The following is a 15,759-nucleotide window of genomic DNA, read 5'->3' on the forward strand; positions in this document are numbered from 1 at the left end:
CGGACGCAGCCTCGAGACTGCTTGGGCAGGCGGACTAACTTGAGTCACATATAGGAGTGGATTCGTCCAATGCGACACGCTCAGAAAATTCTCTTCGAATTTTCTTCTTTTGAAGATTTGTGGCTTTTGTATAGTTCAAAGCAAGTCTCCAAGTGCTCTTTAATCGAATAAACATTACTATAGCTTGGAACAACATGTTATTGTGCACATACTCTTGAGAAGTCAGCACCTAAGGTACCATGCCAAACGACTGAATGCAGTTGGATTGTTGGCTTTACATCTGATAGTCAATGTGAGTACATAAGTTATACAAAACTAACGTATTGAAACGCCTAAATAGATCTAAAAGCTAGAAATAAGGTAGATTTACTGTTACTTTCTACAAAATCCTTCGTGTTGCCGATAGGTTAGAAATTCTTACTTTCGCGAGGCATTTGTGGCATTGTAACGCAACCTAACGCTGATGGGAAGCAAGGTACAGAGAAATTGTTTTATAACGTATAAAATAAATATCTGTTGAAGGGTTTTGCGTGTTTACATGTTTAATATCGCCGGACGATTTCGTACAAGAATTATCTATGCAAACAGACTTATATTTTAGAAGATAATCTCAAAAATATTGTCGATCGTTCAACATGGACTCTCCCAGTTAGGTTTTATTGGGTAGGGTCACATGATAGAACAGTGGCGGACAAATGTTCATAAGATCCCTTCATAAAGTACATATTAGTCATCAGTGACTCATCACAACCTTGTCACATTTCTGATATTTCATAGCATGATACAAAATTCTCGTTGATACAATCAGAGGTATCTAATTTCTCTTGTTTACATTTCGGTCATATACTGACCTAACGACTGATTTGTCATAGACTTATAATGAATTCGGAAAAGTGTAAATAAAATTGTTCAACGAATGATAAATAAATGGCTGGATAAAGTATCAAACTAACTTGTTCATACTCGAATGTTTTGCGCCACCTTTGTTGAACGCATCTTTCATTGAGCAGTCAAACAGAACATAGTTGATGTTTTCGTACAAAACACTTTAATTTTGTTAGTTAAAATTATCAACTATCACAATATATTCTTCTATGTGAAAAATTAAAATTAAGTTTCGATATATCCATGTTTACTATGTAGAAATGACTATCATTTTTTCCGTTAGCCACGTACAAGTGTATGTGTTAGCAAGTCGTATTATTCTACACACATGCCTTCTTATCATAAATATTACGTTAGGGTATAAACTGTTTTTCCAATTATTTATTAATTCTTCAAATGAGGATAGATATATTAGCAGTCATTGAATGTCTCGGATTATCTCATGCCTAGGCTACTATGAGAAAGTACCGTTTGTGACGATCCTCACCAATGATACCTATATTTAGGTGTTTGGACTTTTTCAAATCAGTTGTTTAGTCTTAATTTATTTCAAAAGTGCAATTTTCAAACAAAATTGTTAGCAATGTTCAGAAATAGTACTTATTGTGTTAGTATTATATTCGATACTGATTGTGATCTAAAATATTGTTTGGATTGCTAGATGAAGTTCGTTGTAGATGGATAGGTACGATCTAGAATGTAAGGGTTGATTCACAGAATTTATAAGGTGACTATCCACGAAACATTCTTTAATGAGTTTTGTATGAAGTACATATTTACATGTCATTCCGTCCAATTTCATTTGATAGTCTTTTTAAAGAATGTCTTCACGGATGGTTGACGGGTAATGTGAAGCAGCCTTAAAGGAAAGTTTTTTAGGGGGAAGGGAGTAGAAGCAATCAAAATAGTAGAGCAGACGCAAAATGTCGACTTCGTTTCCTCAGTTTGCGTACTGCTATATTCAAAATATATTGAATTTGAAATTATATTCAGGTCTTGTTCTCCCGCGTCTCTAATTAAAATGTTCAGTAATGCGTCTCCTACTCAAGAACATGTGGATTATAACAAAGATACAACGATACAACAGCCTGAACAGATGGCATGCACCATCAGTGTGTCTATACCTAAAGTAGAACCTTGTTGTTATAGTGAATCGGATTTCAGTGAAGGTACATCAGACACTGTAAGTATAATTTGTTTATGATTCTATTATGTTCTATTTTTTAGTTTTTTTAAAGTCTTTTAACATATTTTTTACGACATTTAAATTAAATTAAGTTTAATATGCTATGTTAAATTTATTGTTTTTATTTATTATTAGCTTTACATGTATGTTTATTTAGAAATATAATAATATTATTAAATTAGTTATGATAGTATAAATTAAAAATATCAATTTTGTATTTATATAAGTCGTGTTCATTGTCCAAATAGAAATAGGAGGGAAAATCTATTTACTTTTCAGCTTTTTATGGCGGGAATTTTAAACTCGCGTACATTTTAAGATGCTTAACAGCTCATAAAAACATAATTTTTATGTAGAATGATATTATGAATAAAAACAAATGTTTTCTGTTAGAGTATTCATTTAAATAAATATATATAAATATATAAAAATTGTATAAACTAAAGTTTACTTATAAGAAACATTGGTATTCCACATTTTCATATCCATTATGTGTTAATAAATAAATATAATATAGTAAATATTTTATCAGTTTTATGCAATTTATATTAAATTCAATAATTAAATTCTACATATTATTTAAAATAGTATAAAACTAGTCGTTTAAAAAACTAATTTAAGGAAACTACACTGACCTACAAGTAATTAAAAATTTGTATAATGTTTTATATATATATATATATACAAACATCAGTAATAAGGCTTAGTTAAAATCATATTTGGGATATCATAGTCACACAAAAAATTGAAATAAAATAAATGTTAAATTAAAAATTTTATTTCAATATAAGATTTATTGGGTAATATACAACATACGTTTACATATATATGTTTTTTTAAATTTTAGAATGGAATTATTACATCACCAATTCCTTTTACTACACCTTATAAGGTAAAGGATCCCATTGTTTTACTTGAAAAGTGCGATAAAATATGGGAAACATTAAAATTAATAAAAGATGTACAAGGTAGTAATAGTTTAGGTACTTTTAATGAATTGTCATCAAACATCACAAATTCAGAATCTTTATATATTAAATACCAACCAGTATTAGGCAATAACAATACTGCACTACCAAATTTTAAATTTTCCATCAAAACTACACAAAAATTATTTCATTGTTCAACATGTGGAAAGCTATATACAACAAATCGATCATTGAGATCTCATTCAGACAGAATACATGGTATTTATATACCACCAAAACGTACGTCACAGTCAAAAAAACATGAAACTAGATTAGTTACTGACTCTTTACCACAAAGTGTGCCATCAAATGAAACTGAATGTAAAAGCCCATCTGCTTCAAATGTTCAGTTACAAAAAAAAAAGAAAAATGTTTTCATACCTGCTAGTAATAATATTGATGGTAATGAAAACATAAAAAAAGATGAAAAAGGAACAATGCATAAGGAATTGAAGCAGAATGAAAAATCAACTGTTTTGCAAAATGACTTAGTTTCACAACAATGTGTATTATGTAAGCAGCTTGTTAAAAATATAAGAGAACATTTAACAGATTATCATAAAATTGAGTGTTCTAATTTAATGTTACAAGAATTAGAGAAAACATCTGCTGCACCAAAAGTCAAAGAATTAAACAAAATATCTGTTAATAATGAACCTTTGAAAAACAATGGAATTATTCAAGACAAACATTTTGTATCCTGCCAAAGGAAAAGAAAAGAAAAATCAAATATATCACATGAAAATCTTAAGAAAAAACCTAAACTTGATAGTGATGGTAATAATTTTAAAACACAAGGTGAGATGGAAAAAAGTATACGTCAGTGTGATATTTGTTATGGGATTTATAAAGCGAAAAGTTTTTCGAAACATTTGCGCATTCACCGTATTCGCGGAGAAACGAAAAATAATTTCCATTTGTTCAGTTGCAATTACTTGAATTCTCCATTCTGCTCAAGACACAAGGGAACTGAAAATTCAAACAATGTGTCTCCTGAAAACACAAATTTATTTAAGGCCAAAATGCAAAAGCAAATGTGTAACAATCAAAGTTCATACATGACAAGATCCTACATGAAAAACCATTTTAAGGAACTAGAGACTACTTGTTCTTGTGGAAGATCATTTCGTAATCCTCATACATTGTATATGCATAAAACCAAGTGTCATTTTCCAAATAGTAAAGAAACACAGCTTGCTAAAAACAGTAAATTAGATATGAGTGCTATGCAAAATAGATGTGACAAAGACTCTGGAGTTGGGATTAGTATAACAATAAAAAAAAAGAATAATTCTTATGAAGTTGTTGGTAAAGATATTGGTGATGAAAATAAGTTGCAGAGTTCCAGTGATTCCAGAAATATTAATGAAGTATCGGATATGTCAGAAGATGATACTGAAGTAGATTCACAGGATCAACAGTATATTGTAGAATCATCTAAATATAGTGAAAATCATAGTATTTTAAGAATTCAATTTGTCGACGAAGATGTTGATGTTGACATTGAAGAAGATTCACAAAATAATTTATTTAATAACAATATTTGTGATAAGCTTATCACAAATGAAATGATAAATGACTTTAAAAAAGATGATCAAATGCAAGAAAAAAAAGTAGAACAAAATAATTCTAATTCAAATTTTTCATGCAAAAATGTTGTCGCTGAAGAGGAACACGAAAACTGTAATGATACTATGCTCAAAATAAATAGTAACAATAATATTTGCTTATGTGGGAATATCTATGACTCTAAAGAAGCTCTTGATATTCACATTAATGAACATCACAAAAGTGCACAATTAATGTGTGGATATTGCAAAGAAAATTTCCATAATATCATTGGATGGCACAAACATAAGTGTTCCATTACAAAAGGGGGGGTATATGTTGATCCATTATTTGAAATAAGCTGTCATTATTGTAGTGCTGTATTCAATTGTTATGTAAAATTTGATCAACATATTAAACTCAAACATTATGATTCCGTAGTGCCATATCAATGTTATAAATGTCAGAAACGTTTTTCTAGTGCTGCGTGTAGAAAATTACATTTTGAAACAGATCATAACCTACCTACCTGTACTATTTGTGGAAAATACTGCACTGACACTATGAAGTTCAGACATGAAGCATATCATTATGGGCTTGGTTTTCCATGCCATACATGTAAAAAAACATATAACAGTAAATTCATTTTATCAAGACATATATCAAAAGTACATAAGAAAAAACATACTGAAGGAATTTTTACTAAAAGAAACATTGAACCAGAGAGCTAAAATGATTAGTTTAATGTATAAAAAGTAATTATATGAAGGAAGTGAGTTGTCACAAGATTTATAATCCTTTATAGCGTTTTTGTATATGAGTTTAACAGTATAATTGTTTTGATGTTCTCATATTACATAAATAAAAAATAATATTATTTTTCTGATATAATTATACTTTGTTGTGTATATTCTTATTTACTGTTAAAAAATGTACAATTTGTATAACACATGTATTGTACTATACATAGGAGGAATGTTACTATTGTTGAGTGCACAAAGTAATATTATTACAAATAATATGAATAAGTGAATGAGAAAATACAAATGTAGGTATAAACATTATAAAGTATAAAATAAATAAAGGATATACAATGCTCTTAATATTATGATACTATCTGATTTTTATTTTCTAAAGTATATAAGTTCTAATAGATCTTAGCTTTTACTGTTTTATTTTGAGTATAAAATATTTACTGCAAAATGATGTTTCATTTATTAAAATTATAGTTTTTCATCAGAAATACGTAGTTTGAACACGTGTACCTATTCAATAATATATTATGGGTTATATATAAGATCTTTTCTTAAATAAATCGGAAAAATTTTCGTATGATGTATCGATGACACAGATGAGTAAATTTTTTTAATAAATTGTAGGCAAATTACAAAATTACTAATTTTGACATTTATTAATTAATGTTATAGACGTTTCTTCTTTATAAAGAATCCACTAATTTGATTTGTCAATATATATTATTATTTTTTAATACTCTGCTTTTTAAGCACCATTAATTAGCAGTTACTTTGATTTTTATGATTTCAACATTATGCATTATATACAATAACTAAATAATAAAAATATGATTAAATAATTCATTAATATAAAAATAAAACGTTTGTATATAAAATTTATAGTATATCAAGTAAATTATTATTGTGATAATGTAATTTTTGTTTAAAATATACTTGAATTATTTTGTTTGAAATATAATAAATTAAAATAGTAATATACTTACAGTATAACAAATGGGATATAGTTAAGTATGTAACTATATTTCACTGACCAAATTTTTACATTCCTAAGGTAGTTACTTTGTTATGAAATGATTTATAACTGTTTAACATTTCTGATGGCAATACTACTACAATTAATGTGATCTATACTTTAAATTAAAAAATAGTTATTGTATTACGAAATATATTTTTTCTGCATTTTTGTAATTATTTTTTTAAAATGAGAAGTGCTAACATAAGTAAATGTTTAAGTACTCCGAATATAACTGTTTTACATAAAGATATACTAATCCATGTAATTGTTATACATTTTATTATGTATAATGTCAAATATGAGATGTATTATAAGTAATGTAATCTTTGAACGAGAATAATAATTTATTTTATTATACACGTGTTTATGGTACGTATATACTCATTTCATTTCACATGTGAAAAATATTTAAAATATACTCACATAAAGATTTATATAGTTAATCGTACTTTATATTACATTACATAAACAGGTGGAATATAACTACGGAAGAGTTCATTATTTCAAACGATACGATAATGTTTATTTTCGGAAAAATTTAGTTTATCTTATACATAGTTACAGGAGAAAATGTGTTTTTACTAATAGATTGAGTATTAAAATTATAAGCATAAAAATAATATTATAAGGAACGAAAACAAATCTCATTGTTGTAACAATGTCGTGATTGTTGAGTTTATTATCTTCTAAACAAAACAATACGAACAACTTTTATATCAAATTTTTCGAAATATAATATTGTACTAAAAATGTGTGTGTGTACCCTGAATTATTCATTTTTCCAATGTCTATTAATTGAAAATATTTATTGGAATTTTATAAAGCACGTAAGTGGTTTAGCATCGAAACAAATAAAAAATTACAGGTTCGTATTATGAAATAAAAAATTGTTAATTTATTAAATACGAAAAATGTTCATAATGGATAAAAACAAAAAGAAGGATACGTCTGATTTATTTTCTATCTTTAAGATAACATACAAAATATGTTTAATTATAAATTTTATATGCGGTACAATGACGTGATTCACGATTTATCATAATATAAATTAAGGTATTTTGTCAATGCTGTTGCATTAACAAAATATCAAATTTCTTGTATACTCTGTGATCTGGTCACCGTGGCGGTAATCGGGAAGCTCAATTGGAAGGAGGGGGTAGCTAGCGTATCTGGAACGTGATCACTAGGCGTCGCTTCGAGCGCACCCGTCGCCATCGAAGTTATAAAACCGATCAAAGCCGTACGGAGTTTCCAGGAGGGCGGTCGCGTTAAGCTCGGAACTTTTTTAGACAGACGGAATCCTTTCGAATAACACACACATACACATATATATACATATATGTATATGGTTCGGTTCGCGCAAGAGCAAATGTATAAAAAATGACGGAACGTCGTGTGATTTGACAGTGAAAAAACATTTAATGGGAAAAGTGCCTCGGTATCCTGTGGTTGGTATTCGGGAATCCTAAGTATCGCCACAACACCCTATAGCTCTCTGGTTAGTCGCGTCATTTTTCGATGCATCAGGATTCGGTTACGAAGCAGCTATTCGACAAGTTGACTGATTCGTATAGATCGTGAATATTACGTTAAGTCATGAACATAGAGGCAAGCAAAGCTTTAAAAAAGGCTTCGAAATATTAGTTCTTGAATGCAATGTATAATTGTATAACAAGTAAGAAACTAAAACCGGCATAGTCGATACGTATACCCAGTGACGGGTAATAGTCTGTTTTAGAAAAATTCGAAGGGTCGATGGCTATCGGTCACGTATTCTCATAATATATCAAACGTGTTCGTTCATTTTTGTTTTTCGATTGAATATTTTTAGAAGTGATCTCATTGTATGACCTCCTTTTTAACAAAAAATATCTTAATTGTTTTGATCTAATCCATTCTATATATGCAAAGAATTATTGTCGTTTCAAATTACAACCGCTTGCCTCTTTAGACTGACGCGAAGCTTGTTGTTTCTCACATTCGTCGCTATACTTATTCCAAAATTATTAAACACGCCTCGCGTATTCACCGCGTAAGAACTTCTTCCGTGTCTCCCACTCTCTCGTTTTGACGTACTCTGTTTCAGTCCCTAGGCAGTGTACCTTTTACCTCGTTTAACAAGAGGGGGTCAGAAAAAAAAGAAAACAATACGTTTCTTTCAAACGACATTTACAGTTCTGGTTTTTAGAGACCACGTATTTATTACGGTGTTCGACGGTTATTCCTTTTCTCGTCTCGGTACATAATGTTCCCAGATCTGTTTAAGAGCAGTTTTTGATGGTTCACAAGTGTTCGAGTGTACCTACGTTACTTACGCATCTCGAAAGTCGAAACGATCGTTCCACGCGGCTTGTGACTGCTTTTATCGCGGTGGTTCGTACACTTGAGAGGCGCGCAGTGCTCAAACGGGCACGGCCGAATCGATTTTCCCTGGTTCCACTACCGACGATACAACTACATGTACGATTCTTCGAGTCCCTCGCGGTTACCGGAAACTATTTTCCCCAGTTTCACGCAAAGGTAGCATGGTAGCGTTTTCTACAGTCTGCTCGCGATACGTGATCGGCAGAGCTTGTATACGCCAGTGTCATCGCGTTCGGTAACATCAGTGAAAACCGGCTTGTGGGGCTGTCTAAAATTAAACCACGATTGCAAACGGGTGTAATTTCTAACGCGGTTGATTCAAGAATGAAACTGCTGCATCGTTTCCAAAGCAGTTCGGTTCTGGTTATTCAATCATGGGTGCTCGTTGCATTAATTGATTAGTTCTCGATCGGCATGTATTTCGCGAAGTTCACCTCCAACGTGTTTCAGTTAGTTCGTCATATACCGTTATACCACCCGTATCGCGCCTCGAGAATCCTAAAAATAGCGTCGTCGAGAGAACGAAAGTAATTCTCCTAGACATTTGTAATGTAATGAACTTCGACAGTGTGTCAGTGGAAAGCATTTTCAGTGTTCTCGTAAAAAGTAAACGATTATAAATTGACTCTATCCTTCCTCTCGTTGTTATTTATACGTTTGCGAATGTCTGTTCATAGGGTATGCGACTGGACTCGTCGACAAATTCTTTCGTAAACGTCAAGCAAAATTGCTTTTATTATTTTTCTGCTCGTTTATATCTATCGCGATTTTTCAATTAAAGTTTTAATCTATTTCAATTCGGTATGCGAAGTTTGAAGAAATGTGCATCGTTTCATGGGTCATTGGTGTAAAATCGAATACAGAATTCTCGTTGCAAGGTCATAAAAGTATTAGTATAGATTGGAGAGAATCGTTGGGTAGGCTGAGCACAATCCCTCGATTGACCCGTTTCTCCTGATCGACGATTCGTCGTCTCGTTCGAGCAGATATCCGGATTCTGGCCAGAGGACCGACATTGGTAATCAGTAAACGGAAGGAAGGCTCGAAGCGCGGAACGCGAAAGGGTGAGACAAGATAGAACACCGGCGGAGGGTGAGGTCGAAGTGATGACGGGTGAAGAAGGAAAGTGCGGGGGTGGAACTGGCACTGGTGGGGCTACCGATGTTGGAAACACGAACACAAACGTTACGGACAATGCGAACAATGTTAACGCCAATGTACACGCGAATGTTAATGCCAACATAAATGTCAGCCAGCAGAATGGAGGACCGGAAAAAGCGCCTGTCGTCGGTGGTACCAACGTGGAGACGTTACCTCGCGCTGGCAAACAAGTAAGAGAATTTTTCTCATATTAATTTCATTTTTCATTGTAGGGGAGGGGGTATTGCTACAAGTCAAAATTTGATAATCCAGTTTCATTTCTTTTGTTGCATTTATCGATATTTTAGGATTCCTCGAGTTCACAAAATTCAAGAATTCTATTAGAAAATCCTGTATGTGTGTACGAACGTTGGCGTCTACTTTGCTTTATTCCCAGAGTATACAAGAGTGGTTTATCAGTCATGAAAATTTATAGTGGATGATATACATATATCTTGTATGCATGAAATTGTGTTTGTGTAAGTTTTACTTTATTTAAAAATCACAAGTGGTTTTCAGAAGCTTGATGAGGAAGTGAGAAGATATTGTCATATTTTGTATTTGTGTAAATATATAGACATTTGTCTTGATTTAAATCGTAAGTGTGTTTGCCATTCGATTCTTGAGTAAATTTTATGAGGGGTGGGGGATAACCTATCACGCGATTGGTTAAGAATTCTCACTTATCAAAGGTAAGATGTTTTCATATTAATTGAATTTAATTATTTCATATGTGTGAAAGTATTTAGAATTGTATATAGTATCTATTTAGTGAATAAAATATATTGATCATACGAGTATGCTACTTTTTCAATCTTTTATACCTTTTCAAAAACTCTGAAGAAATTGTATAGTACTAATAATTACTTTAAGGTAATAATCTAAACAAATATCGGATCTTTATTTTTTTAAATATATTCTACCAGACCGAAAACTGTAAAAATATAAACGTGGTAATTTGATAACTTCAATATAAAATTGGCATTTTGAAACTTTAAACTGTTAAACGTTAATGGGTTTTTTGTTTGTAATATTATCCAAAGTAAATGCGTAGTGGTTTAAGCTGTATTTGCAATTTGCATTTTGTTAAGCGTATTCCGCTACGGGCATTACAAATACATACTTTTTAAACGACAACAATAGATACGAGGGTTTCGTTATTAAAGTGCGCTATTTCAATTTCTGGCGTTCTAAAAATGTAGTATTTTGCGGCTAAAACAAACGTTTCAATTATTATTATTGAGGGCACATTTACTATAGCGTTGCATCGTAAGGTTTGCATAGCAATACTGTATTTATTTTACACATTCGTCACGTGTTTCTTGTTTTCGTATGGCGCATTACTCCGGATTCATGTTACACAATTATTACATCGAGAGGGACGAGTAAGCATTTTTTATAAAGTTTATCTCGAGAAAGGTAGATTAGAAAACTCGAGGTTCGCTGAAATTCCGTAATTTAATATTCACATATGGTAGAATGACGACGCTAGGAGTTGCGTGTCTGGTTTTCGGTCCCCACGGTATCGTAAGAAATTCACGAGTGATAGAACTGATACCGAGTCGGTACTACCGATATCAGTTCGCGAGTTATGATTCGATAACAAGTACTATCGAATGTATAGGTACGAATAGAATCGATGAAAGTATCGATACATATTCGGAACTTTGTAAAAGTATCGATACCCATTTGATGATTCCCCCATTAATATCTTCGTGTCTGCCAGACTTTTATATCTTAAATTGCTATTTCTATATCGATAATAGTGTAATGAAAAATAAATATTTCTGTTAAATGTGTGGTCGCATATTTTCTTTAACATTCCTTTGTGAGCTTTGCGAAAAAAAATTCGTTAAAGTATCGATATTAATCAAGATTCGTTACGAAAGTATCGACATCGAATATTAATACCAGAAATCTGAAATTTTAATGTATTTTCAATACTTCGGTATTGAATTGCTCGAATATTATCGATGTCTAGTTGTATCAATCCCATAACTAATTGTTACGTCTCTACTCTTGCGCATCTAATAACAATGGCAATCAATGAATATGATTGACGCAGAAGTAACAGGACTTGTATACAGTTTCTAATGGTGTATTTGTCCATCCATCCGTGACAATTCCGTAGTATGACTCGTAATTTAAGTGCCGAGGGAAATCAAACGAGCGGTGAACACGCTGTCTTCTCACGGATAGCGGTCGACTCACCTGGAAAAACTCCCGTCGATGCAGTTTTCATTTACTTTGAGAGTAGATAAGAAATCGGAGTTGAATTTTATTTCTCTTGTATGTCTGGTCTCCTTTACCAGTCGACGAATTCAAATAATCCTGTAGTTCGCAGTAAATTATTCCTCGTATGAATTTCATAGAATTTCTTTTACAACATTCGTGCGGCTGGTATTCTCAGTAAAAGTTGTACAATTATTACATACGTAATCAGATTCGTAGCATATTCCATAAACAAAATACCAAATGAGCTGTGTCTTGCTAGAATCGTAACGTTACTTCGACATTTTCAGTTTAATTTATATGTCGTGTATCGAGGTCTTTCGTTGTATACGTGCGTGTATTTTCATGATACGCTCTATAATTTTTTTATAGTTACCATAAACTTGTATATAAGGTACGTTAATTAAGGTCAATAACGATTTGAATAGCTTTTGTAGATTACTTTTTTATTAGTAAGTAATGTAAAGATTTAATTTGCTTAATGCATGCTAAATACGCTCAATGAAGTTTCTATTCAAGTCGATGAAATACTTGTACAGGTTTCAATTAATCGAGCCTTGTTCTAACTAGTTGACGTCATTAACATCCTCTGTTATAATAACGGTGCGTTCTTGAAGATCGAGAATAAAAATGAAACATCATTGAACTATGTAATATATTTATTATATTTAAAAATACGTATTGTTCTGCGCATTCAGATAGTAGGTAGCGCATAAAAAAAACTTTTTTATTTAAACGTTTTTAATGACTATTTATGTTTTTGAAAACTATTTAAACACATTGCGATAAGATAAATAATATATTACAGTCGCTACTGTATTAGAATAAGTTCTTGTTCAAAACAGTTTGAAATGTTGTTTCATATAACGAAAACGTTCGCATGAAATATTTTCATCGTTACAAACTTTTTACAATAATGTTTATTTAGTGTATAATTCGAAGATAATAATTACACCGTATTTTTATTAACACAATATTACAAGAGTTATCATTTTGAACTTTATATAAAACAGTAATTATACGTTAATTAGATATTTCCCCTTATCAATTGACAAATTGTATACTTGTATAATTGAAATTAATATATTTTGAAGACTTTGTAGCAATTTAATTATATATAATTTCCTGTCTTTTGCGTCATCTTATTTTATTTAACGAAGAAATAGTTTATTGGTACTGCCAAAAAGGTAGTAACGTGCACACATAGGTGTAACAAAATTCGTACTTTTATTTTTATTTTTATACGCGTTGACGTTATTATTGTATTAATTCGTCTCCTTTTTTTTTATAAAAATTAACAAAAATGATTTTTTTTTATATTCTTTCTCGTGTTCGATCTATAGGCACTTAAATAGAAAGGGCGGTTCGGATAAAAGGGTCGATTTCCCTCTTAACTCTATATAGTCTGAGACATTTTTAATATTTCGTTTCAGCAGGTATCCAACATGTATTTTTAAGACGATCAATTAAAAAGATTACCTGTACATTGCTTATTAAAATTTGTTATGCTGCTAAGAAATTCTATACACAAAGCTTATTGTATCACTGATTACTGTACTGTTCGACATCTGTGATTTGTTCATACGTGCCATAATTCGTCAATTCAGCGTGCACACTTTCGAGTCACGTAAAATTACGTCAGAGCCCCATCGTCGAGGACCTTGATTCGCGCTACTAGGCCATGGCTACCACCCGAAATCGTTTTCGGAGTAGCTATTAAAAAAACGGAGTCGGTATATATAGTTCGTAGCAACGTTAGTAAATATTAGAAGCAACGTGATTGCACTAGATAAAAAACAAAAGTTCTAACGAGACTTAATTGCATATTATTTTTCATTAGCAAGTAATTAATTATGCATTTATCAGAAACTTTTGTTCTTCGAATATGAAACAGCTCATCAATTTTTATCTCTTTAAAAATTCTGAACAAATTAATTTTTATTCATCAGAAAATATTTTATTTATTTTATGTTACATCAGAAACAAGCATTCAAGGTGCAACTTTCCTACATATTTGTATTATTTTGTAAACGACAATGTATACATTTCATGCTTATGTTTATACGGCCTCGTAGCTACAGATGGAAGAATTAAAATTTTTGACGTTTCGATTAATCGAGAATCAAGAATCGTGAATCGAGAATCGTGCTAAACGCTGAATCGAGTTCCACGAAATATTTGCTTAAGGTGAGCAATAATTCGTTTGATCTTTCCGAATTACGTCATATTGCAAAAAATTTCATTAACATTCTCAATACGTAAATAACAAATGGATTGCTAAAATCGTTAATCTTGTGGTAAACGTCTGAGCAAATATAGCAAGTGCACCATTCACACGTTCGCTACCACGCGTCATTTATGTGTGGCGATGATTTTATATTTTACGACCATACGAGCAACTGAATTATGAATTATATGCCAGTTTCACATTATGCGTGACACATTGTTCAGTTGATCTATTTAACACATTTATTAAACATTATTACAAATGAATCGTGATCTGTGACGAACGGTTTCTTGAATAATGCTAGCGACAATACTAAGTTTCATTACTATATTCGTTACTTTAAGATAATGATTTTCAATCTGGACAAAATTGATATCTTACCAAGTTACTTAGATCTTTTCATACCAAAATACGTAATAATTTTAAAGATATAGCCTCGAATAAAAAAGTCAACGAAATTATTAATTTAAATAGAATTTCGAACCAGAAAATATGCAAAATATCAAGAAATAGAAAAATGGCAGTGCTTTGAATAAGGCGTAGCATTGACATTTTTGCAAACACGTTTTAATATAACGTATAATTTAAAGATAGCTAAAAATAGACATATGGTTTACGTTTGAGTACTCAAAAATTTCGCTACGGGCGACTTAAAACACAGATTTTGCGTATGTACGCGCGTGTATCGCGATCATTCAATTGATATCGAACTTCGCAAGGCCCAACGTTCAATTTGACTTTGTCGAAGGATAAAGGGTCTAATAGCCTTGCACTATTGACGATGATGAATGTAGGTCACTCATGTATTTTGTTCGAAATATATGTCTCGTTACTCGTGACATTCAGTAGCATGACGGGTATAATTTCATGTACATCGTATACGGATTATACGTACAAGCATTATAGGGGGTATTGTGTCTCCATGCGTAAGCTTAAGACAGCAAACGCGTAAGGACACGTGACGAACCAGTGTTACATCTGATTGCTTACAATGCGATTATATGCAACATAAGCCCACGCTTGTTAGACGTACGTGCGCTTTTTATATTAACCCTCGTCTGGTTCTTAAAACTGATTAGAGAACACGTAGTGCAATCGTTATGATAATTCAGAAAGATGAGGACCAGTTGCCCTGATATTCACTCTCCTCGAAATCTAACGAAAGATACCGTACATAACAACGATCTTACGTGGAGAGTTTGTTTCAATTTTTTAAGGGACAAAGTATATAGAAAATAAATACGAAATGTATTACACAAACTTTTTATTTCAACACTAGAACTACCGTCAATTATGGTGTACTTATTTGTACCAAAGAGATTAAAACAATAAATAAATAAATGTTTATTCAGTCCCTTATAAAAAACTAAATTTTCAAAAATCTAGTCGAGCATTTTTTTCACAATTTTGATTAGAAATTAGGAATTGGTCATTTTGAC

At 31.5% G+C, this 15,759-nt stretch overlaps 2 protein-coding genes across 10 annotated transcripts in view; both read left to right on the top strand.

Moving 5' to 3' along the window:
• Positions 1-34: 34 nt before the first annotated feature.
• On the top strand, positions 35-5,555 carry LOC122405473 (zinc finger protein 62-like). Of its 2 annotated transcripts, XM_043410265.1 has the most exons (4): positions 35-292; positions 407-475; positions 1,879-2,068; positions 2,919-5,555. In XM_043410265.1, the coding sequence occupies exons 3-4, from the start codon at positions 1,907-1,909 to the stop codon at positions 5,316-5,318; spliced, it is 2,562 nt and encodes an 853-aa protein (XP_043266200.1). In that variant the 5' UTR covers positions 35-292; positions 407-475; positions 1,879-1,906; the 3' UTR covers positions 5,319-5,555. The 2 variants fall into 2 exon arrangements, with proteins under 2 accessions (XP_043266200.1, XP_043266191.1); XM_043410256.1 differs by lacking the exon at positions 407-475.
• A 2,052-nt stretch (positions 5,556-7,607) lies between these two features.
• Positions 7,608-15,759, top strand: part of LOC122397779 (ankyrin-3-like) — a 96,600-nt gene continuing 88,448 nt past the window's right edge. For all 8 annotated transcript variants that reach the window (XR_006259145.1, XR_006259151.1, XR_006259152.1 and 5 more), the window contains exons 1-2: positions 7,608-7,805; positions 9,708-10,052. Coding sequence is in view for 2 of the 8 variants with exons in the window: in XM_043397175.1 (XP_043253110.1) it covers positions 9,828-10,052 (225 nt within the window). In the remaining 6 variants the exon portion in view is untranslated. The remainder of the gene's footprint in view (positions 7,806-9,707; positions 10,053-15,759) is intronic.

The sequence above is a fragment of the Colletes gigas genome, unplaced genomic scaffold, assembly GCF_013123115.1.
Source record: "Colletes gigas isolate AHSC1104 unplaced genomic scaffold, ASM1312311v1 Colletes_gigas_Sc00001, whole genome shotgun sequence".
NCBI lineage: Eukaryota > Metazoa > Arthropoda > Insecta > Hymenoptera > Colletidae > Colletes > Colletes gigas.